The sequence below is a fragment of the Bufo gargarizans genome, chromosome 5 (assembly GCF_014858855.1).
Source record: "Bufo gargarizans isolate SCDJY-AF-19 chromosome 5, ASM1485885v1, whole genome shotgun sequence".
NCBI lineage: Eukaryota > Metazoa > Chordata > Amphibia > Anura > Bufonidae > Bufo > Bufo gargarizans.
In genome coordinates this window covers 215,348,810-215,374,836 of record NC_058084.1, presented here as the reverse complement: position 1 = coordinate 215,374,836, position 26,027 = coordinate 215,348,810, and the positions used below count along the sequence as shown (strand labels likewise).

The following is a 26,027-nucleotide window of genomic DNA, read 5'->3' as shown; positions in this document are numbered from 1 at the left end:
TTTTTAGTTACAATGTATGAAGAAGAAGGAACAAAGTTTGCAGCACTCACCGAAGTAGTTATTATGTTTCAGCTTTATTTCAAGACTTCATAAGAAGGCAGTGCACAAATCGGATCCAGGTGCGGACACACTGTGGCAAATAGTAGCGGCTACAGCCGTTTCGCACGAAGGATCGCGCTTCTTCTGGCGGCTGTTTTTAGCAGTTTGCAGAGAAGATCCATCTGGGTGTCACTAGTTGGGGATGTATTCCTGACCAGTCTGACACAGACAGCACTGAATGGATAATGTTAGACTGTACAGGGACACAACCCCATCTATTAACACCCCGGTAAACTTGCATTACAAACAGACAGCAAGTCAGTCATCATTTACAACAGGAATAATAAAGGGATGGCACAATATAGAGCCATAAGAATAGTTGCTACCCTTGCAAGTAGTCACTAAAACAGACATGTCAGTAGAGGTTACAGGTCCTCTATAGAGCCCAATAAATCAGCTGCCAAATCTCCACATAACACTGCCACATGGAGATCTTTTCACTGTAGCTGGCTTCCCCACATGGCCAAAAGTACGTGCACACCCAAATATATGCTTGTGTAAGATTTGATTGACATTATTTATACTGATATTCCCATTTTTGCCATTATTTAGGAATAATGAACGTGACACTGAGATTTTTGCAATTTTTTTTTATAAGAAATTATATTTAATATACAACACCTGCTTTCAGGTCTGAGCTAGGTTATAGCATTACACATTACAGATGGAAATCTTTCATACAAAAACACAAACCTTTCATTTGGAAATGCATTACGTAATGCAACCATTGTATTAATAAAAAATAAAATAAAATCCAGGTATTCCTTCAAGGACACCGTAATTAAGGTAAGGAAAAAAATAAAAATCTCCGCTTCGGCCTTCAGCTCTAAGAAAATGATATAAATAAGGAGGATGCAGCTGGTTGTCCGGCCTCACAATCCATTTACATTTCCGGACCTTCACCTCCAGGTACAAGCTGGAAAGGAAATGCACAGGTTAGTAATGTGATACACCATGTACACCAGACAGATGCCGATCATTAGTACAACCTGTACAAGTCCTAAATGTATAAAGTGACTGTAATCCCTGCTATAACAGAAAGCACCTTTACCTAGCTGTGGCCCCCACAACGATTTACTATTGTGAACATGTCAAGAAGACCCGAGACCCTATAATGGGGAGTGAGCCGGGGCTCTGACGCTATCCAGTCAGGGTGGATTTCTACAACATCTTGGGGGAGATGTATGAAAACTGCCTTAGTTGCCTATAGTAACCAATCAAATTTCAGCTTTCATTTGTCAGAGACCCTTTGGAAAATGAAGGGATGAATTTGATAGTAGGTTGCTGTGGGCAACTAGGCCAGAGGATGTTCACATTACGGATTCTCAAAACACGTTTTTTTTAACCAATGGGTGTTCACTTTAATAAAAAAAGCATTTTACACAGAGCATTTTTCAACTCCGTTTTTGGTGCAAAAACGTAACCGATTTTTTTAAATGTTTTCCATTCATTTTATTGGGAGATTCAGTGTGGATTCTGCGCCAATAAACGGCATGCTGATTCTTTTTTCCCCACGCTCTTTCCATGTGGAAAATAAAAATATAGCTCTGTGTGCTTTTATTGTGTAAAAAAAAAAAAAAAAAGATTTGATACATATGCAAATTAACCTGAGATGAGTCCTGTCCCCGATTCATATCACATGCAGGACTCATCTCAGGTTAATTTGCATATGTATCAAATAATTTTTTTTACACAATAAAAGCACAGAGAGCTATGGGGACTGGGTATTGCGGATGTGCTAGCGGCCATCTAGCAACCCATGTCCTCAGCTCTATACACAAAATCCTGGTGACAGGTTCCCTTTAAACCCCTTTAATGACCAGGCCACTTTTTACACTTCTACACTACACTACTTTCACCGTTTATTGCTCGGTCATAGAACTTACCACCCAAATGAATTTTACCTCCTTTTCTTCTCACTAATAGAGCTTTCATTTGGTGGTATTTCATTGCTGCTGACATTTTTACTTTTTTTATTATGTCTTTGATAAAAAAAAATATATATATGTTTGGGTAAAAAAAAAAAAAAAACGGTTTGGGTAAAAGTTATAGCGTTTACAAACTATGGTGCAAAAAACGAGATTTTTGTATAACTTACCAGTAAAATCTCTTTCTCGCTCTTTCCTTGGGGGACACAGAAGACCTTGGGTATAGCTCATCTCCCTAGGAGGCGTGACACTAAGTTTAAACTGTTAAGCCCCTCCTCCACAGCTATACCCTCAGCCTGGAGAGAGAGACTGCCAGTTGCGTGTCCAAGTAGTGAGAAAAGGCAAAGCCCAACAAGTGGAACCAACAAGCCAACTACCCAACGGGTAAAACAAACTTGGAAACCGTGCAGAGAAAAACAAAGAATGGGTGGGTGCTGTGTCCCCCAAGGAAAGAGCGAGAAAGAGATTTTACTGGTAAGTTATACAAAAATCTCGTTTTCTCGCCCAGTTTCCTTGGGGGACACAGAAGACCTTGGGACGTTCAATAGCAGTCCAAGAGGGGAGGGACCATAGCACCAAGGCGAGGCACCCGAAGGCATCAAGAAACCCGCCACCTGCAGACCAGGCGGCCCAAGACAGCATCCGCTGAAGCCCGAGTATGCACCCTGTAGCTCGGCAAGACGTGAAAGGAAGATCAGTGACCGCCTAGCACAAATGCATGGCCGAAGCCCAATGCCTCCGGCTCAGGGGGCACCGACCGCTCAGGTGAACAAACAGTGACAAGTGACACCAAAAGCAGAACCCTGCCCTTGGTGCGGCAATCACACCAACAGTCACTCTGAGAAAGCGGAGGAAGCCACCCTGGAGGCCGCAACCCTGTGCGCGGACCGTCCGGAAACACAAAAGACCGAACATTGACAAGATTCGGAGATCTCCAAGGAAAAATGCAAGGCCCAAACTACGTCCAAACGTTGAAGCGTCCGTTCCCAGGGGAGGGAAGGGGAGGACGAATGCCTCGCTGAACAGAAAGACAAACACCACCTCCGAAAGGAAAGAAGAGACGGGATGGAGAACAGCCCTGTCCTGGGGAAAGAAATAAGGCTCGGAACAAGAAGAGCCACCACTCAGGCACCCATCAGACACGATGGCTACGGAAACACAACCGCACAGGACAGAAGGAGCAGAGAGAACTACTGTAACGGCTCCAAAGGAAAGACAGGAGCGCCAGGAACCCAGCAAGTAGGTCCCAGGGCGGTACCGGAGGGCAGTACAAAAGGAACCCAAGAGTCGCTCCATGGAAGAAGGCCCAGAGGGCTGGGGAACACCGAAAGAGGAAGGACAGCGCCGACACTTGACACTCCAAGCAACAGGGTCCCGGTCCCAGTCCCAGGTCCAGATCGGACTAGAGAAGACAGAACCATGGAGAGAGAAAGGCAGAGTGGGGGAAACGCCCAGCTTCCCACAGAACCCCCGGTAAAAACCCTAAGACCCACAACAGATCCTGAACGAAAACACGGCCAGGAGCGAACACCAGCGAGCCCGCTAGGGTCGCCCAGGCAAGCGGGTGAAAACCCAATGAGATCAGGCGCAGACCAGTAACACGGCAAAACTGGTCCCGTCGGCCCCCAAGCAACGTTGCCCTGCATCCACCCGGAGTGGGGAAGCAGAAGGACAGACGGAAGGAACCGAAGGATCCGTCCAGCAACCGCCAGGATAAAACAGGCTAAGTCCATGCCGACATAGCCACCACAGGAAGACGTTCCACAGCCCCGGTGTGGGAGATCTAAGGACAATCTTGCCCGAATGGTAGTCCTCCCAAGCTACCGAGGAGGTAAGTCCCTAGTAGAACCATTGCCCAGAATGGAAAAAAAAAAAAAACGCAATCAGCACCCAACGGGAGGACAGAATGCGGTAGACCCGGTAAATAGGCACACAGCTAGCACAGCCAGCGTGAGCAAGGGAGACAGTACGAGGCCAAAAGGAACACTGGAACCATCTACATGAACAACCATGCTCTCCCCAGAGGGGAGGGCAGTGAAAGAACAGCCTCTGAAGCGTGGCCGATGCACAAAAGCCACATCAGAGTGATCTGTACTGAGCGGGAGCCAAACAGAGCCGGCGAGAAAAGGCAATCGAGCCAGAGGCCGGCAGAACACCCTCCAATCGAAGGAGGGATGGCCAACAGGGAAGCCACAGGACAGCACAAGAGCAAAACCCCGCTACACCGAGACGCCCTGTACACCGTCTCGCACCAAGGTGGAGGTCCACCGGACCAGGGCAAGCGATTACCCAAGAGAAGACGGGTGACCTTCCCGAGAAGAGCGTCCCGAACCCGATAATAGATCAGACTGAAGCGCAGAGGGTGCCAACCGGAAGGACTCATACCACACCGCATCCGAAGGGGAGGAAATGGTAGTAGGCGAGGGAACCATAGTCCCGCCAGAGCCAACGTAGAATTTGAGGGGCGCTGCAGACAGCGCTCTCGACCATGTGACCACTAGCGCAGGGAAACATCGCCGTGGGAGGACGAAAGAGTACGCAGCTAAGGACCACGAACACACCCCGGGCGGAAGGCCAACGAAAGGAATGAGCACCACCCAGCTCGGTGCAGTAGCGAACAAGTAGAGCCCGTCTACTTATATATAAGGTATACACCTTTAATACATTGGGCATGCATCTGCTGTTTGTTGAACACCACCTTAGGCTCACACAGGAGGACCAAACGAGCCCTTTAGAGAATAGTGCAAGGCTTGCTGCAAGCATCGTATCTCAAGAGAAAAAAACATATCTCAGGAGAAAGGGAGGCATACGTACGAGTAGCCCCGTAAGCAGTGAGAAGGCCAACCTACCTATGGGAGGAGAAAGCATACACAGCCCAAACAATGGACAGAGCGCACAAGAAAGTCCGCTCACTGCAAAAAATAGTCACTCACAGAAGGATCAGCCAGAGTCCAACCGTAACAACGGAAGAGCAAGTGCAACCCGAAAGGTAGTCATGCACAAGACTAGTACGGCATGCGATGGAACGCAAACAGTTCGCCCCGAAAAAGGGGGGGGAAATGTACCTGGCAACACTGCAGTCGGCAAGAATGCAGAGACCTGCCCAAAAAAAGGGGAGGATGCCAAGGCCGGTACCCACTTCGGAAAAGTAGGACATACTATATTCCGCCCAGAAGGGGGCCATGGCCATGGCCGCACATATCCAGCAGAACGCAGGAAGGTCCACTTAGTGAAAGGGGGCATGCACAGGGTTACCATCATCACGCGATTGTGCAAAAATCCACCCAACACCAAATTTCGTGAGTGCACCACTCCGCCAATGAAAGGGAACGTGTACCAGTCCAGCACAACACAAACAAGGACAGTCGTGGATCGCGTGAGCGTGCAAAATGCCGCCCATGGAATAAGGGGTGACCATGCACAAGACCAGCACCGTATCCAATGGGAGTGCAAGCATTCCACCCAAGTTAGAGGGCACGCTCAGAACCGGCAACGCATCCAGTGAGTGCAGTATTCCGCCCAGAAATGGGGGTCATGCACATGGCCAGCATCGCATCCAGCGAGAGCGCCGCCGTGGATGGGGCCATGTACAGGACCAGCAACGTACTGTCAAGAGAACAAGCACCGTCAGTGAGAGTGTACGTATCGCCTGAGGAAAGGAGACATGTCCATGGCCGGCAGCGAATCCGGCGAGAGTGCGGCACACTGCCCACGGGAGGGGGGTGTTTATGCACATGGCCTGCAATGGAACCAGTGAGAGTGCAGTGTACCTCCTAAGAAAGGGGTACACGCACAAGGCCGGCACCGTATCCGGTGAGAGAGCAGTATTCCGCCTATGGAAGGCGTCATGCACATGGCCGGCAGCGAATCCAGTGTTCCACCTATGGAAGGGGAACGCGCACAAGGCCGGCACCGTAATCGGGGAAAGCGCAGTATACCTCCTAATAAAAGGGGTTTATGCACATGGCCAGCACCATATCCGGTGAGCGCAGTATTCCGCCTATAGAAGGGTTCATGCACATAGCCAGCAGCGAACCCAGTGAATGCAACGTCCCGCCTGTGGAAGGGGGTCGTGCGTATGGCCAATACCGCATCCGGTGAGAGTGCAGCAGTCCGCCTAGAAAAGGGGGGTCATGCACGAGGCCAGGCCGCAGCCAGGGAGAGTGCAGTATTCCGCCTAGGAAGGAGGGTCATGCACCTGCAGCCACCAGAACCAAGGTGGGCGACGAATTCCGGCCAGAAAAAAAAATCTGCATGCACTTGGCCAGCGCCGTATCCCAGGAGAGCAAGAAAACGCCTGGGAGGGGGAACATGCCCTGGCCAGCGCCGCAGCCGGGGAGCACGACATACCGCCTAAAGACAGACAGCATGCAAACAACAGCAGCACTGAATGATTAGGCTACCGCGTCCTGCGCAGCCCACAGGACCAGTTATTTAAACACAATTATACTTTTTTTTTTTATTTTTTTTTATATCACAGACTCCCCCTGAGGCAGAAAGGGCGACCACCATACAGGGGCACAGGCCGTACAGGCCCTCAAGAGCCGGCCAGTACCCAAAAGGTTAACAGGCATATGGGGGCGGGGGGGCGGAGCTGCGAACCCCTGGGGGTGGGGGAACCTCCGGGCGGGAAGAATTCACGCTTGGAGAGTTCCGCCCCCCCTTTTCCAGAGGCTGAATTTTGCGGCCTAGTAGGCCGTGAAGCCGGGGCCTAAATTTCAGCGTCGCCCGAACCGGGCCGCAAGCATTAAAAGTACCGGCCGGGCCTAAGCCGGCCGCGGGAGCCCTCGTACCGGTTGCGGGTGTCACCCCGAGCGCCGGAATTGTGCCAGCAGGCTGCAAGCCTGAACAGACTATGCAGCGCCCGGCCGGCCGGAATGCACCGACGGCCGGCCGGGGCCTGCCGGAGCACAGCTCTTGCCGATGCCGGCTGCGGGAGCCCACCCCGCGGCCGGAAGAACCAGGGACCCGAGAGGGGCGCGGAGGTGCGGCCCAGCAGGCCGCGATGCCTGGGCCCAAATTTGCGGCGTCCGGCCAACCGGACCGATGGTCGGCCGGGCGCCCAGGTGGAGCATAGCTCGCACATGCAATGCAGGCCGCGGCCAGGAAGAGTCAGGGCCCGGGAAGGAGCACCAGATGGTGCGGCCCAGCAGGCCGCGAAGCCTGGACTAAATTTGCAGCGCCCAGGACCCATGCCGTCCGCACCGGTAAGCGCCCCCTCTTTCCTGCAATCAGCTATGGAGGGGAGGAGAGGGAGCAGATTGCCGCCTTGCGGCACCCAGGGACCACCTGGGTCCAGCAGGGCCACCCAATAGCCACTTGCTCGGATAGGCTACCAGTGAGGGGGTCAGTCACGCAGGAGACCGGGGAGGGAGGGGACGTAGGGCTGGAGAAGCCACTCTCTCACCACAGTCGTCTTCACCCTCGGTCCGTTCCAGCAGGGTCGCCCCTTCAGCTACTGGCACCGTAGTGGCAGGACGCTGGAAGAGGGACTTGGCGTGCAGGCGACCCTTGCGCTGGCGGGATGCAGGGGAGCTGGGCTGCCCTGGTCCACCTTGCCTTCTGTGGGGGAGGCAGCAGTGCGGATGACCGGCACTGGCGCGGCTCGACCCCGGGAGCAACAGAGAGGTCTAGTGCGACTCTGTTGTCCCTGATGATCTGGAACAAAAAGAAGAGAAAAAGCAAAAACTAAATTTTAAACAAGGAGAAAAACAGCCCTGCAGTAGCAGGGAGTGTCTTGCCTCCTTGGACACTAAGCAAAAACTGGCAGTCTCTCTCTCCAGGCTGAGGGTATAGCTGTGGAGGAGGGGCTTAACAGTTTAAACTTAGTGTCACGCCTCCTAGGGAGATGAGCTATACCCAAGGTCTTCTGTGTCCCCCAAGGAAACTGGGCGAGAAATTTGAATTTCCACTTTTTGAAGCAGCTCTGACTTTCTGAGCACCTGTCATGTTTCCTGAGGTTCTACAATGCCCAGACAGTAGAAAACCCCCACAAATGACCCCATTTCGGGAAGTAGACACCCTAAGGTATTCGCTGATGGGCATAGCGAGTTCATAGAACTTTTTATTTTTTGTCACAAGTTAGCAGAAAATTGTTTTTTTTTTCCCCCTTACAAAGTCTCATATTCCACTAACTTGTGACAAAAAATAAAAACTTCCATGAACTCACTATGCCCATCATGAAATACCTTGGGGTGTCTTCTTTCCAAAATGGGGTCACTAGTGGGGTAGTTATACTGCCCTGGCATTTTAGGGGCCCAAATGCGTGCAAAGTAGTTTGAAATCAAAATCTGTAAAAAATGCCCTGTGAAATCCTAAAGGTGCTCTTTGGAAGGTGGGCCCCTTTGCCCACCTAGGCTGCAAAAAAGTGTCACATATTTGGTATCGCCGTACTGAGGAGAAGTTGGGCAATGTGTTTTGGGTTGTCATTTTACATATACCCATTCTGGGTGAGATAAATATCTCGGTCAAATGCCAACTTTGTATTACATTTTTTTGGGAAAAGTTGTCTTTTGCCGAGATATTTCTCTCACCCAGCATGGGTATATGTAAAATGACACCCGAAAACATTGCCCAACTTCTCCTGAGTACGGCAATACCACATGTGACACTTTTTTGCAGCCTAGATGCGCAAAGTGGCCCAAATTTCTTTTAGATGGGCATTTTTAGACATTTGGATCCCAGACTTCTTCTCATGCTTTAGGGCCCCTAAAATGCCAGGGCAGTATAAATACCCCACATGTGACCCCATTTTGGAAAGAAGACACCCCAAGGTATTCAATAAGGGGCATGGCAAGTTTTTTTTTTGGCACAAGTTAGGGGAAATTGATTTTTTTTAGTTTTTTCTCACAAAGTCTTCCGCTAACTTGGGACAAAAATTTCAATCTTTAATGGACTCAATATGCCCCTCAGCGAATACCTTGGGGTGTCTTCTTTCCGAAATGGGGTCACATGTGGGGTATTTATACTGCCCTGGCAATTTAGGGGTCCTAAAGCGTGAGAAGAAGTCTGGAATATAAATGTCTAAAAATTTTAACGTATTTGGATTCAGTGAGGGGTATGGCGAGTTCATGTGAGATTTTATTTTTTGACACAAGTTAGTGGAATATGATACTTTGGAACCACCAGAGGACCAAGCAAAAGGGACCACCAGAGGACCAGGTATATTAGACACTGTTATCAAAACAGCGTCTAATATACCTGTTAGGGGTTTAAAAAAATAAAATAAAAAAAATCGCATCTACAGCCTGCCAGCAAACAGTCGCCGCTGGCAGGCTGTAGATCCACTCTCTTACCTGCCGCGCCTGTGTGCGCGCGTTCACAGGAAACTTCGCGTCTCGCGAGATGACGCATTGATGTGTGACTCTGCCTGAGACAGCCGCCTCCGGAACGCGATCCTGCGTTAGGCGGTTCGGAGGCGGTTAAAATTAGGTATTTTTGGAGCCGATTTTGAGGCAGAAAACTGTCCCTTATACCGGTTTGATAAATCTTCCCCACGTCGGGATCATGCATCAAATGCTGAAGACTGACACACCATGTGGACAACTATATATCTTGGTTAGTTTCATCATTTATTTCTAGGTTTACTGTCCCACTACACTTTTTCTCTGTAGCTTCCACACCTGGTAAGTAAAATACTGCTGTGAAAAGAGCAGATTTGGTCACCTACCATTGTTATATTGTTTCCATTTAACAGAATTTGATCTAGCTTCGTAATTCGTCTTCCTTCAGGCGTGATCTCACTGAAGGTGAAAAGAAATAAAACAGGTGAATAAAGAACTATCATCTTAATTGAATTAAAAAAAATATATAAAAAAATGTGAACATTTACATATGGTAGACCCATTCTAATATCAGGACTGTGGAGTCAGAGTCATGGGGACATTCTGCAGAAACGACTAACCCCTGCTTCAAATAAAAGTATTAAATCAAAATGTTTCACTGATTTATTCCATGAACATAAGAATTTAGGAATATAATATAATGATCGAGATTATATAATAGAGATAGATAGAGATAGAGATAGAGAGAGATAGATAGAGATATATATATATATATATATATATATATATATATATATATATATATCTCTATCTATCTCTATCTATCTCATTATATCTTTATACACACACGTTATGTATAATCAATCCGTCCAAAGGCCATGTCTTCACACTAAAAAAAAAAAAGTTGTACTGCTTGGTAACTGTATGTATTCTTCTTCAGGTTGCCGCCCTACAGATCTGTTGTAGAGAGGCTGACCATCTCTCTGCCCAAGAAGCAGCAATGCCCCTTGTAGAGTGTGCTCTAAGTGACGAGGCTTCCTTCCCTTCTAATTTAAAGGCTTCTGAAATAGCTGTTCTTATCCAGCGGGAAATAGACCTTTTCGCCGCTCTTCTACTTTTATTTGGCACGCAAAATTGGACAAAAAGGTTCTTGTCAATTCTCCAATCCTTTGTCATTTCTAGATACCTTAGTACAGCTCGTCTGACATCTAAGGTATGAAAAATAGCCTCTTGCTCATTTTTGGGGTTCCCACAAAACGAGGGAATTACTATATCCTGCGATCTATGGAAAGTAGAAACTTTTGGCAAAAAACTGGGAACTAAACACTAACTTGTCCGGAAAATACTGAGGAAAGGATCCTTAATAGACAAGGCCTGGCGTTCACAGACGCGTCTCGCTGATGTTATAGCTACCCCAAAAAAATGTTTTTTAAGGTGAGCCATTTTATGGAAATAGATTCTAATGGTTCAAAGGAGCCCGAAGTTAACCCTGACAAGACCGTGTTAAAGGGTTTCTGTCATCAGAAAGATAGTTATGTATCGGGCTGACATTAGCGATGTGCTAATGTCAGCAGAACATAACTATGATTTTTGACTCCCTGCCTGCCGCCGTTCCCTCAAAATGAAGACTTTTATAATATGCTAATGAGCCTATAGGTGCTACTGGGGCGTTGCTGCAGCACCTAGAGGCTCAATCTTCTCACCCTTTGGCACGCCCATGTCCAGTTACTTGATGTCCTAGTTCTCCCCAGTGCCCCGTAAATCCCGCACCTGCGTCGTCCAGTTTAGTATTTTGCGCAGGCACAGTGAGTGGAGGACACTCTCCTGCTGCCGACTTCACTCACTGCGCCGAATACTAAACGGGACGGCATAGGCGCGGGATTTTACAGGGCACAGAGGAGAACTAGGACATCAATCCTTCTTATTAATTTTACTGCTGATCTTAAAGTTTCCATCTTGAACTTTTGATATGCAACATGTTGGTTCAAGGGTTTTAGATGTATTATAATTCTGGACTTTTTTTATTTTTTACTAAGAATAGGCGAGAGTAGTGGCCCTCTCCTAATTGATTTTCCGGGATAGGTTCTATTGCTCCTAATTTTAGTAAATCTTCTATGCCTATCATTAAGGTACCTTGTTGAGAGGGAGGAACAGTCGTAATAATTTTTTCTGGAGGGGAAGACTAATTCCAAACGGTAACCCTCTCTTATGATGTTATTTGCTCCCAAGTTCTTAAAAAGGAGCCGAGTCTTCCGTCCCTATCACCATGGGAACGCCTCTGTGTTAGAATATACTGTCGGATCTGAGTTTCACGATCTAACTCAAATCTGATGGTATATTCTAACATAGAGGCGTTCCCATGGTGATGGGGACGCTTCAAGTTAAAATATACCATCGGATTGGAGAAAACTCTGATCCGATGGTATAAAAGGGACTCCTGACTTTACATTGAAAGTCAACGGGGGACGGATCCGTTTGCAATTGCACCATATTGTGTCAACGTCAAACGGATCCGTCCCCATTGACTTGCATTGTAATTCAGGACGGATCCGTTTGGCTCCGCACGGCCAGACGGACACCAAAACGACATTTTTTTCACGTCCGTGGATCCTCCAAAAATCAAGAAAGATTCACGAATGAAAAAAAAGTCACGGATCACAGACCCCGTCTTTTTGATTTAAATCTTTCTTCTGGAAAACCTTTCTTCTTATCAGTGGGGTTTCTAAGATCTTGTCTAGATCTGGTCCAAAAACGTATTGGTCGTGAAAGGGAAGGGAAATTAGCTAGTTTTTTTTTTTTATGTATATACCCTGCCCATGCTTTGAGCCATAGAACTTGTCTGGCTGTATTAGATAAAACTGCTGTGTGTGCTGAAAGATTCAGCTGCAGCATTCGGTAAGAAACTAGTTGCCATTTTTAGTAATGGAATGCTCATCTCTCAGCGTTTTATTGATTAGATGAATCTCCAATTGCTCTAAGAATAAATTAAGGGTTCTAGGTACACAAGTAGAAGCCACCCCTGGCTTAAGAAGAGCTGCCATAGCCTCCCAGGTTTTCCTTAGTAGGCTCTCTGCTTTCCTATCCATGGGGCCTTTAAGCTGCACTGAATCTTAAAATGGCAGGGCGGGTATGTTTTGCTACCTTAGCCACAGGAGCATCCACTCTGGAAATGGATTCCCAATCGGCACAATCCTCATCGTTAAAAGGACAGCGCCTCTTGATACCCCTAGGAATGAAAGATATTTTATCTGGCTTCTCCCATTCTGATCTGATTAACTTTTCATTATCTGGAACAGGGAATACAGTTCTAGGATGTTTTAGCGTCCGAGACCCACAAAACGTCAGAATCTGAGTGATACACTGGATTGGGATTATCACGGATGATTTGAGGAGGGTTAGGGTGAGCTGGATGCCGAGAAGCTAGTGCGGACTGGACTACTTCTTTAACTAATGTCCTGATATCTTTTAGGAAACTAGATGATTCAGCTTTTACCACATTAGAAGTACATTCTTTACATAAGGGTACACCATGTGCCTCATACGAGGCTACTCAACTCCTGGATTTGCTTCAGGCTCGGCTACAGAGCCTGGCGTGATGGGGGCACTCATCTGTAAAACTGTCCCATCCGCCAGCAGACACTGCACTGTTCTCCTCCTGTAGAAAGGATTGCTCTGTGAGGACGCCATTGAGCAGGTCCTGTGGCCTTTTATCCTTCCTGTGACCTGCAAGAACCTGCTGCGCCCGGAAATGACATCATGACTGAAACAATTACTCAATTTAATTAGGTAATTCAACACAAAAAAATAAAATCCTCAATGCAAGTTTTTTGCAACGAGGATTCGTTTGTGTCATGTGAGTGGGAGTGAAGCGTTTGCCATTACTTACCACTCCGTGGTCACCCGCCGGCCCACTCTGCACTGCACTTTCTTCCTGACACATCGTTAGGTCATAGTGCACATAAGCACACACTATGACCCAACGCTGTGTGACGTCAGGACGACAGTGCAGCACGCAGAGAAGATGGAGGAGCTGTGGAGCGGCGCCCCTACAGGAAAGGTAAGTACTGTCGCTGGGGACATGGCTAGAAGGGGGGGGCAGCAGCTGAAGGCACTGGGGGAACGGAGCTGATGCACGAAATATCAGCATTTTTGTGGTGAAATTGGTCCCATAGGAATGAATGGCGGAATGTTCAAAACTAGAGTGGGAGCTGACAAAAGCTAGAGTGGGAGCTGAAAAATCAGGACATGATTTCTAAACTGCCACCACTCCCTCATTTTCAAGCCCACCTACACAAATCTTATATAAAAACGTTCAGCCATCCCTGCTGCCACTAAAAATACCACGGCTAAGCCATAGTCCTGATCGTTTTCACAATATGATTATTTGTTTGCAACTCACGCCGCCCATTGACATTCATTGAAACTCCACTCTTGCCACCTCAAATTTGAAGGGCAATTTCTAAACTGCGACTGTGCCTCATTTACACATACTATGCATCAAAATGTAGGTCTGGGTCTTGTGATTCTCACAATATAAAGCTCTTCGCTGTAGGATTTATCATTTTTACACTACAACCATTTGAAGATGGCAACTGCCAGTGAAGTGACCTCTCTTTACTGCTAGGACTGTGGTGTGCTTTCTATTGCTGTGTCTGTACAGAAGTCTGAAGGGCTCTTGTCTCTATAGGAACAGAGGTGGGCGGGGATGTCATGTGACTACTCCTCTGAAGATGCTTGCCGCAATGCATGCTGGGATATTTACTTTCACTTTACAGCTGTAAATGTATGTTTTAATGTAACTGTGAAGCACTTTGGGAAACAACATTGCAATTAAATGTGCTATAGAAATAAGTAAAAGTTGAAATGCATTTCTCACTATCAAGCTTGCCATGTGCATCAATTGGTTAGTGTAGCGTTTACTATCTTTGCCCCCCCACCCAGTTACTCCGCCCACTCCACCCAGTTACTCCGCCCACTCCACCCAGTTGTAGACTACTGGTGGAGGCAAGAACACGTCACACAACTTCCCCAGAAATGGTAGCTTTTCTAGTTACTAATTATAATACAGGAGCCATTTTATAAAGTAGTCCGGAGCTGGAGTCGGAGTTGAATTTGGAAGTTTGGCTTAGGCTACCTGCACTCGAGTTGTGGGTTTTTGGTGCGGTTTTGCCGCAGATCTTACCCTTGCATTGAAAAAGATGAAATCCGCAGAAAAGAACCTCAGAAAGTACTAACACGCTGAGGATTTAAAAATCCGCATGGCAGGTCAATATCGGCACGGAGCGAAGAAGCAAAGTGTACATGAGATTTGTGAAGTCTCGCACTTTGCCGGCATGAGAATCCACATGAAAAATAAAGGTGTGTAATCTGCAACATATGCAGGTAGCCTTACAGACGCCACAGCCCTGCTAGAAATTCACTAACATTCTGTATGCTTGTAGAAATGGATTTTTAGGAAAATTGGAATAAACATCGTATGGCTGGGTTCAGTTTTAACATTGCGCGTCTGCTCCCCAAAAAGGTTGCCATTTGTAGCAGCCTATATTTTCCACACAGAGCAGAATACAGCTTGTTGCCATCACAGGGTAGACACGGGGAATGCACTTTTGCATATGTCCCTCTTGGGCAGACCTGTGAAGGGCAGCACACTTATCCGCTTCCCGGCCTTGGCTGCTCCACTGTGCTCCCAGGATATAAAGTTCCAGTTTAAAGCCACTGCAGCCAGTCGCTGTCCACAGTGGTGACCTGCTCCCTTTGCATCATGTCAAATGGTGACATGACGGAAAAGAAGCAGGACACTGCTGCAGCCAGCGACTGGCTGCAGCAGCATCAAATAGAAGTTTACATTCTGAGAGCACAGTAAAGCAGCCAAAGCCAGGGACAGAAGGAGCAGGGAGAGCCAGTGCAGAGAAGCAGGTAAGTTTGCTTCCCTTTGGGTCTGGCCATGAAGGGGAAGGTTAACAACAGTCCCCCAAAAGTGCACAACCCCTTTAACCACTTCAGCCCCGCTAGGTGAAACCCCCTTCATGACCAGAGCACTTTTTACACTTCGGCACTACACTACTTTCACAGTTTATCGCTCGGTCATGCAACTTACCACCCAAATGAATTTTACCTCCTTTTCTTCTCACTAATGGAGCTTTCATTTGGTGGTATTTCATTGCTGCTGGCATTTTTACCTTTTTTGTTATTAATCAAAATGTAACGATTTTTTTGCAAAAAAATGACATTTTTCACTTTCAGCTGTAAAATTTTGCAAAAAAAACGACATCCATATATAAATTTTTCACCAAATTTATTGTTCTACATGTCTTTGATAAAAAAAAAATGTTTGGGCAAAAAAAAAATGGTTTGGGTAAAAGTTATAGCATTTACAAACTATGGTACAAAAATGTGAATTTCCGCTTTTTGAAACAGCTCTGACTTTCTGAGCACCTGCCATGTTTCCTGAGGTTCTACAATGCCCAAACAGTATAACTACCCCACAAATGACCCCATTTCGGAAAGTAGACACCCTAAGGTATTCGCTGATGGGCATAGTGAGTTCATAGAACTTTTTATTTTTTGTCACAAGTTAGCGGAAAATGATGATTATTTTTTATTTTTTTTTTTTTCTTACAAAGTCTCATATTCCACTAACTTGCGACAAAAAATAAAAAATTTTAGGAACTCACCATGCCCCTCACAGAATACCTTGGGGTGTCTTCTTTCCAAAATGGGGTCACTTGTGGCGTAGTTATACTGCCCTGGCAATTTAGGGGCCCAAATGTGTGAGAAGTACCTTGCAATCAAAATGTGTAAAAAATGACCGGTGAAATCCAAAAGGTGCACTTTGGAATATGTGCCCCTTTGCCCACCTTGGCAGCAAAAAAGTGTGACACATCTGGTATCGCCGTACTCAGGAGAAGTTGGGGAATGTGTTTTGGGGTGTCATTTTACATATACCCATGCTGGGTGAGAAAAATATCTTGGTCAAATGCCAACTTTGTATAAAAAAAATGGGAAAAGTTGTCTTTTGCCAAGATATTTCTCTCATCCAGCATGGGTATATGTAAAATGACCCCCCAAAACACATTCCCCAACTTCTCCTGAGTACGGCGATACCAGATGTGTCACACTTTTTTGCAGCCAAGGTGGGCAAAGGGGCACATATTCCAAAGTGCACCTTTCGGATTTTGCAGGCCATTTTTTACACATTTTGATTGCAAGGTACTTCTCACACATTTGGGCCCCTAAATTGCCAGGGCATTATAACTACGCCACAAGTGACCCCATTTTGGAAAGAAGACACCCCAAGGTATTCCGTGAGGGGCATGGCGAGTTCCTAGAATTTTTTATTTTTTGTCACAAGTTAGCGGAAAATGATGATTTTTTTTTTTTCTCTTTTTTCCTTACAAATTCTCATATTCCACTAACTTGCGACAAAAAATAAAAAATTCTAGGAACTCGCCATGCCCCTCACGGAATACCTTGGGGTGTCTTCTTTCCAAAATGGGGTCACTTGTGGCGTAGTTATACTGCCCTGGCAATTTAGGGGCCCAAATGTGTGAGAAGTACCTTGCAATCAAAATGTGTAAAAAATGGCCTGCAAAATCTGAAAGGTGCACTTTGGAATATGTGCCCCTTTGCCCACCTTGGCATCAAAAAAGTGTCACACATGTGGTATCGCCGTACTCAGGAGAAGTTGGGGAATGTGTTTTGGGCTGTCATTTTACATATACCCATGCTGGGTGAGAGAAATATCTTGGCAAAAGACAACTTTTCCCATTTTTTTATACAAAGTTGGCATTTGACCAAGATATTTTTCTCACCGAGCATGGGTATATGTAAAATGACACCCCAAAACACATTGCCCAACTTCTCCTGAGTACGGCGATACCAGATGTGTCACACTTTTTTGCTGCCAAGGTGGGCAAAGGGGCACATATTCCAAAGTGCACCTTTCGGATTTTGCAGGGCATTTTTTACACATTTTGATTGCAAAGTTCTTCTCACACATTTGGGCCCCTAAATTGCCAGGGCAGTATAACTACCCCACAAGTGACCCCATTTTGGAAAGAAGACACCCCAAGGTATTCCGTGAGGGGCATGGCGAGTTCCTAGAATTTTTTATTTTTTGTCGCAAGTTAGTGGAATATGAGACTTTATAAGGAAAAAAAAAATAAATCATCATTTTCCGCTAAATTGTGACAAAAAATAAAAAATTCTAGGAACTCGCTGTGCCCCCCACGGAATACCTTGGGGTGTCTTCTTTCCAAAATGGGGTCACTTGTGGCGTAGTTATACTGCCCTGGCAATTTAGGGGCCCAAATGTGTAAGAAGTACCTTGAAATCAAAATGTGTAAAAAATGGCCTGCGAAATCCGAAAGGTGCCCCTTTGCCCACCTTGGCTGCAAAAAAGTGTCACACATGTGGTATCGCCGTACTCAGGAGAAGTTGGGGAATGTGTTTTGGGGTGTCATTTTACATATACCCATGCTGGGTGAGAGAAATATCTTGGCAAAAGACAACTTTTCCCATTTTTTTATACAAAGTTGGCATTTGACCAAGATATTTTTCTCACCCAGCATGGGTATATGTAAAATGACACCCCAAAACACATTCCCCAACTTCTCCTGAGTACAGCGATACCACATGTGTGGCACTTTTTTGCAGCCTAGATGCGCAAAGGGGCCCAAATTCCTTTTAGGAGGGCATTTTTAGACATTTGGATCCCAGACTTCTTCTCACACTTTCGGGCCCCTAAAAAGCCAGGGCAGTATAAATACCCCACATGTGACCCCACTTTGGAAAGAAGACACCCCAAGGTATTCAATGAGGGGCCTGGCGAGTTCCTAGAATTTTTTATTTTTTTTGCATAAGTTAGCGGATATTGATTTTTTATTTATTTTTTTCTCACAAAGTCTCACTTTCCGCTAACTTAGGTAAAAAATTTCAATCTTTCATGGACTCAATATGCCCCTCACGGAATACCTTGGGGTGTCTTCTTTCCGAAATGGGGTCACATGTGGGGTATTTATACTGCCCTGGCTTTTTAGGGGCCCTAAAGCGTGAGAAGAAGTCTGGAATATAAATGTCTAAAAATGTTTACGCATTTGGATTCCGTGAGGGGTATGGTGAGTTCATGTGAGATTTTATTTTTTGACACAAGTTAGTGGAATATGAGACTTAGTAAGAAAAAACAAAAACAAACAAAAAATTTCCGCTAACTTGTGCCCAAAAAAATGGCTGAATGGAGCCTTACCAGGGGGGGAGTGATCAATGACAGGGGGGTGATCAATGACAGGGGGGTGATCAATGACAGGGGGGTGATCAATGACAGGGGGGTGATCAATGACAGGGGGGTGATCAATGACAGGGGGGTGATCAATGACAGGGGGGTGATCACCCATATAGACTCCCTGATCACCCCCCTGTCATTGATCACCCCCCCTGTAAGGCTCCATTCAGACATCCGCATGATTTTTTACGGATCCATGGATAGGATCCACAGAACGCATGCGGACGTCTGAATGGAGCCTTACAGGGGGGTTATCAATGACAGGGGGTGATCAGGGTAATCAGGGTGATCACCCCCCTGTCACTGATCACCCCCCCCTGTAAGGCTCCATTCAGACATCCGCATGATTTTTTACGGATCCATGGATACATGGATCGGATCCACAAAACGCATGCGGACGTCTGAATGGAGCCTTACAGGGGGGTTATCAATGACAGGGGGTGATCAGGGTAATCAGGGTGATCACCCCCCTTTCACTGATCACCCCCCCCCTGTAAGGCTCCATTCAGACATCCGCATGATTTTTTACGGATCCATGGATACATGGATCGGATCCACAAAATGCATGCGGACGTCTGAATGGAGCCTTACAGGGGGGTTATCAATGACAGGGGGTGATCAGGGTAATCACCCCCCTGTCACTGACCACCCCCCCTGTAAGGCTCCATTCAGACATCCGCATGATTTTTTACGGATCCATGGATACATGGATCGGATCCACAAAATGCATGCGGACGTCTGAATGGAGCCTTACAGGGGGGTTATCAATGACAGGGGGTGATCAGGGTAATCAGGGTGATCACCCCCCTGTCACTGATCACCCCCCCTGTAAGGCTCCATTCAGACATCCGCATGATTTTTTACGGATCCATAAAACGCATGCGGACGTCTGAATGGAGCCTTACAGGGGGGTTATCAATGACAGGGGGGTGATCAGGGAGTGTATATGGGTGATCACCCACCTGTCATTGATCACCCCCTGTAAGGCTCCATTCAGACGTCCGCATGTGTTTTGCGGATCCGATCCATGTATCCGTAAAAATCATGCGGACATCTGAATGGTGCCTTACAGGGTGGTGATCAATGACGGGGGTGATCAATGACAGGGGGTGATCAGGGAGTGTATATGGGTGATCACCCGCCTGTCATTGATCACCCCGCTGTAAGGCTCCATTCAGACGTCCGTATGCTTTTTGCGGATCCGATCCATGTATCCGTGGATCCGTAAAAATCATACGGACGTCTGAACGGAGCCTGACAGGGCGGTGATCAATGACAGGGCGGTGATCAATGACAGGGGGGTGATCAGGGAGTTTATATGGGGTGATCAGGGGTTTATAAGGGGTTAATAAGTGACCGGGGGGGGGGGGGGGTGTAGTGTAGTGTAGTGTTTGGTGGGACTGTACTGACCTACCTGAGTCCTCTGGTGGTCGATCCTAACAAAAGGGACCACCAGAGGACCAGGTAGGAGGTATATTAGACGCTGTTATGAAAACAGCGTCTAATATACCTGTTAGGGGTTAAAAAATTCGGATCTCCAGCCTGCCAGCGAGCGATCGCCGCTGGCAGGCTGGAGATCCACTCGCTTACCTTCCGTTCCTGTGAGCGCGCGCTCCTGTGTGCGCGCGTTCACAGGAAATCCCGGCCCTCGCGAGATGACGCGTATATGCGTCGTTGAGCGCAGGGCTGCCACCTCCGGAACGCACATGTGCGTTAGGCGGTCCGGAGGTGGTTAAACTGGTCATGCACATTAGGTGGACCTGTTCATATAGTTGCACGGGTTTAAAAAGATGGAAACAACTGAGTATTATCAGGAGTTTCTGTAAACCGAATACTCTAACATGCATGATAAAACTATTATGGTAAAATACCATAATTTAATGTACTTACAATTCGGTAACATCTTCTAGTACCATATCTGAAGAGCAACGTAAAGGAAACATGGTAACAGTGCAGTAGTATACAAACTAAAGACGCAGCTCACTGGCTTCACTGTACTGCAATCAGATGTTGTCACCCCTATTCACACGAATGTCCATTTTGGGGACCGCAAACCACGGACACCGGCAATGTGCACCCAGTATCGCAGTGAAGACCCATTTGCTTCAATGGGACCGCAATGTCTTATCATTGGCAGCTCAGCCACACAAACCTGACAAAGGCTTGTCGTGACTGCATGCCTAAGGTATACCAATGCATAGTAAAAGTAATCTCCCCTAGTGAGGAAAAAATTATAATTAGGTTAATAAAAAGAAAATAAAAATATAAGACACGCATTTTTTCTATAAAATACCACACAGCACACATACATGGCATTGCCGTTTTTGCCGGATCCTGTATAAAGATAACATGGCATTAAAGGGGGCAGGTCATCAGTATCTGATCGGTGGGAGTCCAACACCCGGGGAGCCCTGCTGATCAGCTGTTTGAGAAGGCAGCGGTGCTCCTTTGAGAACAACGGCCTCCTCGCAGCTTACCAAGCACAGCGCCGTACATTGTATAATGGCTGTGCTTTATAACATGCTCAGCCCCATTGAAGTGAATGGAGCACCACCGCCTTCACAGCTGATTGGTGGCATCTCACTGCCTGAAGCCTTTATTGAGAAAAAAACTTTAATAATATGCAGGGCTCCAGATGGCGACCAAAATGGTCCTATGCGGTGAATGCCAAAACAGAAAAAAAAAAGAAGTGCAATTTGCCATTTTTTGGTCACCTTGTCCCGACAAAAATTAGGATCGGACTGTTCTATTATGGTGCAGAAATTCTATAAAATGTGGACTGCACGCGGCCTTTTTGGCGTTTTATTTTTTTCAAGTGGTATCAAGTATCGCAATACCTTTTTATAGTATCGAAATCAAGTACAAATTTTGGTATTTTGGTGACAACCCTAGGTAAGACGTGTGTTTTTTTTATTTTTTATTATACCGTACATGTATTTTAAATTTGGCTCCGAAATTTTTCAGGTTAGGAGCCAATGGCTTCTTGATATATATATTTTTTTGTCTGGAGCCCTGTTTAATTAGCCTCTAGGAGCGGGGGGTGGGCGGGGGGGGCGTTGCACCTGCTCCTAGAGGCTCCATTTGCCCACCTCTTCACGCCCTTCTTCTCTTGATTGACAAGGCCATTGCAGCGCTGCTCTCCTCCCGCCAGCCATGTCTGCAGTGTAAATCTTACGCCGTTCAGGCGGCTGCTGGCTAAACTACGCGATTTACACTGCAGACACGGCCGGCGGGAGGATATTATAAAAGTTTGTTTTTCTCAATAATGGCGGCAGGCAGCGAGATGGCACTATATTTGTAGAGGTTAATCATGTCACCCTTTAGACGACTTTTTTCAAGGCTGGAGCGCCGGTGCCTTCTCAAACAGCTGATAAGCGGGGTCGGACAGTTAAAACAAACTGTAGAACAGGGCTTGACAAATTTCCTTGGAATCTAGGAGCCAGCTAAAAAAGTTAGGAGCCTTTTTTTTTTAACCTTATAAAGCCTTATTTTCAGCGACAAAAAAAAACACCTCTTAAATTAACATATAAATAAGTCTAGAATCAAACAACATGGGCATTGTTTATTATCCCTGCGCCGTGACGTCACTGCGTGCATAATCCCTGCGCCGTGACGTCACTGCGTGCATAATCCCTGTCCTGCAGCTGACAGAACTGAGCTCCCTTCCCCAGGATGTTTGGTCCGGGCTCATCATTCATCTCATAGAACTGCAGCTATGAAATCCACAGCGTATTGGAGCAAATACCAGCACAATGGATAAGATTTTGCCAAAAATCCTCACACTTCATAAAATCCACACGGAAATGAACCTACTGTGCACAATTCAAATCCGCACCGTGGTAATATATGATTTCACCATGTGTAACTGATCGTGGCTGAATTCCACCCAGCTTTCCTGAGGAGAATATATCTCAGTATGGGAGCATATAGAAAAGTCATCAGATGATTTGGCCATTCAGTAGTCTTCGTTCTCAAAGGAGCTGCAACCCGGCTTTCCAAGACTCCTGAATGGGTAAATCATATGATAACGTATCTAAATGTTCCTATACTGAGATATATTCTCCTCAGGAGACCAGGAAAGATGGGCGACAGACAGCCTGTATACCACACAGCTCTCCTAGGAGCTGCCACCCGGCTTTCTGTGTGGTATACAGGCTGTCACCCAGCTTTCCTAGAAAGGGACAGAACTAAGAAATGGCCGAATGGTAACTGCAGGGATGGAGCACGGTGCAGGAATGGCCACCAGTTGTGGCTAGCAGGAGCTCCGGCCTAATGACTGCAGCAGGTATGCAGCTCCCCGCTGGGTTCATGGCCGTGCTCGAGGCCAACTTGGCTGTAGCAGGCAGACATTACAAACTTTGAGCCTGGCGGATAAGTGCAGAGCGCATCATTTACCGCCGCAGAGCTGGCCGTGCACGGACCTGGCAGCACTTGGTGCCCTGGGATGTTGCGCTGCTGCTGTATACAGCAGGAGGAATAATGATGGGCTGATTGTCTTCCCTCCACTTGTCAGCGAGTGCAGCACCGCTACCTGTGCTCCCGCTCTGCCTCCCCTTCACTAACTTCTCTTCCCCCGCCGAGACTCTCTCTCTTACTGGGACACACGGGCTCTGATGTCTGCCGGACAGTTATCACAAAAGTACCGGCCGGGCTCCGGTAAAGGCTTCGCCATTTTCAACTGCCCTGGAGATGACGCACGGCGACATCAACACACTGCGACCGATAGACGATGAGAGAGAGTGGCCAAACCATGATGGAGCCGAAAGCTGAGGGGTCCAGGCAGAGTGGCAGTCCGAGCCTGGTGCGCAAGTGATTGAAACTTTTTTTTTTTTTTTTGCTCGCAGTCTTAACCCTCCAGTGGCTGATGGTGTGCTGGGCCTATTTTCAAGCAGGGGCAAATACCCAGGCGCCAGGACAAAATTCCTGGTCGCCACTGGCGACCTGGGATTTGTCGAGCCCTGCTGTAGAACCCCTTTAATCTTATAAGACCCTCCAGGCAATTTATGAGTTTAGTCGCTCTCCTCTGTACTTTTTCTAACTTCAGGGAATCCTTTATATGGACAGGTGCCCAGAACTGAACTGCGTATTCCAGGTTAGGCCAAACCAACACTTTGCATAGTGGCAGTATTACATTCCTGTCTTTTAATACAAGACAACAGTCTGTTGGCCCTAGAGGCAGCTGACTGGCATTGCAAGCTGATATTTAGGCTATGATCTACTAATACACCCAGATCCTTTTCAACAAGTGACTCTCCCAATGTTACTCCCTTTAGGACATATGCTGCATGCAGATTATTAGCCCCCAAGTGCATTACTTTACATGTATCTATATTGAACCTCATTTTCCAAGTGGAGGCCCAAACAGTAGGTTTGTCCAAATCAGCTTGTAACTTATTAAAGGAAACCTGTCACCAGAATCATCACCATTAAACTAAAACTATTGTCTTGCAGGACTTACTACCCATTTCCAGATGTGCTTTTCGTTCCTTGCTGCTTGGTTTCTATCTTGAAAAAAATCCTCTTTTTTCCTTATGAAAATGAGCCAGCAAGGTGCCCAGAGGGGCGTTATTTTTGTTCAAAGGTGCCCAGGAACACCTCCATTGAGTGACCAGGCCAGCCCTCCAGCAGAACCCAAGCACACCTCCCCTTAGCTCATACTCTATGCCCCTAGCAGTGCCACCCCCCCCCCCCCCCCCCATATCACTAACAGCATATAACCCTGCCCATCCTTCCTTTCAGCATTGCTGACAAATCTCGCCGTGCTTCTTCTCCTTATCTTCCAGCAAAGGATGAAACCATCACTGGGCTCGGTGCATGCCCTCAGTTGAACCGGAAGAGTGGAAACGCAGGCAGTGTTCAGAACTGAGGGCATCAGCCTCAAGTGTTTCGCCGGGCATGCGCCAAGCCCAGTGACGGTTTCATCATCTGCTTGAAGAGAAGGAGAAGAAGCGCTGCGAGATGAATGGTTAAGCATACGGTATGCAAAAAATAAAAATAAAACACGGAACGGACCCGGAAAGAAAATACACACAGCCTTTCCTCTGTCCAGGCGTCTACTCACCTCCTAAAAATATCCTGAGGATAGGATAGACCCTCACCAATCTGATACTGACGGCTGTCCTGAGGATAGCGCATCAATATAAAATCCTGGACAAGCCCTTTAAAGGGGTTATCCAATTTCACAGACAGCCCCCCCATGTGCCAGGCCCCTAACGGGTAATACACTTACCCCGTGCAGCTCCTGGTCCCCGCTGCTGCTTCTACCTGTACACAGATGAAAGCATCCGGTGTCAGGGGAAGAGCCTCGCAGGTGATGCTAGGGAGGCTCGTCCCCGCCTGCCATTGGCTGCTCCCCCCGACACCGAATGTTTTAATTTGTGTACAGGGAGAAGCAGCAGCGGGGGACCAGGAGCGGCACAGGGTAAGTGTATTACGGGTAGGGGCCTGGCCCATGGGAGGGGATGTTTGTGAAATTGAATAACCCCTTTAAGGGTACTTTCACACTAGCGTTTATCTTTTCCGGTATTGAGTTCTGTCACAGGAGCTTAATACCGGAAAAAAAAAAAACTGGATTTTACCCTAATGCATTCCGTTCCTCTTACGTTTTTTTGGACGTAAGAGGAGAAACGCTTGCCGGAATGCCAGATCCGGCATTAAAGGGGTAGCTCCGATGCTCTCCCTTGCCCTGCACTAAATCGTGCAGGGCAAAGGCATTTTTTGGAGATCCGATGACGTACGGGGGCTCTCCATGGGGCTGCCAGGAAGCCCGGTGACGTCCGCATGCGCAGACCTTTAAAAATGCAAAACTAAAATAAAACCGGATCTGTTTTTCCAGATGACACAGAGACGGATCCGATATTTCAATGCATTTGTCAGACAGATCTGCATCCGGATCCATCTGACAAATGCCATCCGTTTGCGTCCAGATTGCCTGCCGGAATCCTCTGCCGCTGTGGTTTTCCAGTCCAGACCCTCCGCCCATGCTGCAGTGACCACCACTAAAGGATACTAACAAAATCATCGAACCCCAGAAGCGTGCCGACAATCTCCTTATCGCTCTTCATGACAATGTGGATACGAGATCCTATACACTTATCCACTAGCTCTGTGAAAACACAAAAGGGAAACATGCAATTCAGAGCGCTTTCTGTGCTGAAGGACTACAGGTCCCAGCATATTCTGCCAACCACCATAATGCCCTGCATGAAACCACGGGGCTTTACTAGAGCATACATACCGAGCGGAAGTAACTGTGAAGGGTTGGTGGTGACATTAGCCGCCATCTTAGCCCACACTGCTGGACTCACGCGTTTTTGTAATTGTCCGCCTTCTGGCAGCTTGTGCAATCAACCGCCGAAGCTATGATGCGCGCAGGCGCAGTAAACGATCGGTCAGACTCTACTATTCAATGGTAGAGACTAGAATGAAGTTCCTCCT

The 26,027-nt window shown here is 47.2% G+C and overlaps 1 protein-coding gene across 1 annotated transcript; it reads right to left on the bottom strand.

Annotated features, from left to right (window-relative positions):
* Positions 1 to 674: 674 nt before the first annotated feature.
* Positions 675 to 25,982, bottom strand: LSM5 (LSM5 homolog, U6 small nuclear RNA and mRNA degradation associated). Its single transcript, XM_044294251.1, has 5 exons — positions 25,828 to 25,982; positions 25,600 to 25,695; positions 20,481 to 20,508; positions 9,697 to 9,769; positions 675 to 1,015 (listed from the first exon to the last, which is right to left on the bottom strand). Exons 1-5 carry the CDS (start codon positions 25,871 to 25,873, stop codon positions 983 to 985), a joined length of 276 nt encoding a protein of 91 aa, XP_044150186.1. The 5' UTR covers positions 25,874 to 25,982; the 3' UTR covers positions 675 to 982.
* Between the last annotated feature and the right edge of the window lie 45 nt (positions 25,983 to 26,027).

Coding starts and splice junctions, on each gene's coding strand:
- LSM5 (XM_044294251.1), bottom strand. CDS start 25,873: ATGGCGGCTAATGTCACCACCAACCCTTCACAGTTACTTCCGCTCG. Junction 25,696..25,827: donor TTCACAGTTACTTCCGCTCG/GTATGTATGCTC, acceptor GTGTTTTCACAG/AGCTAGTGGATAAGTGTATA. Junction 1,016..9,696: donor ATGGAAACAATATAACAATG/GTAGGTGACCAA, acceptor TTTCCTTTCCAG/CTTGTACCTGGAGGTGAAGG.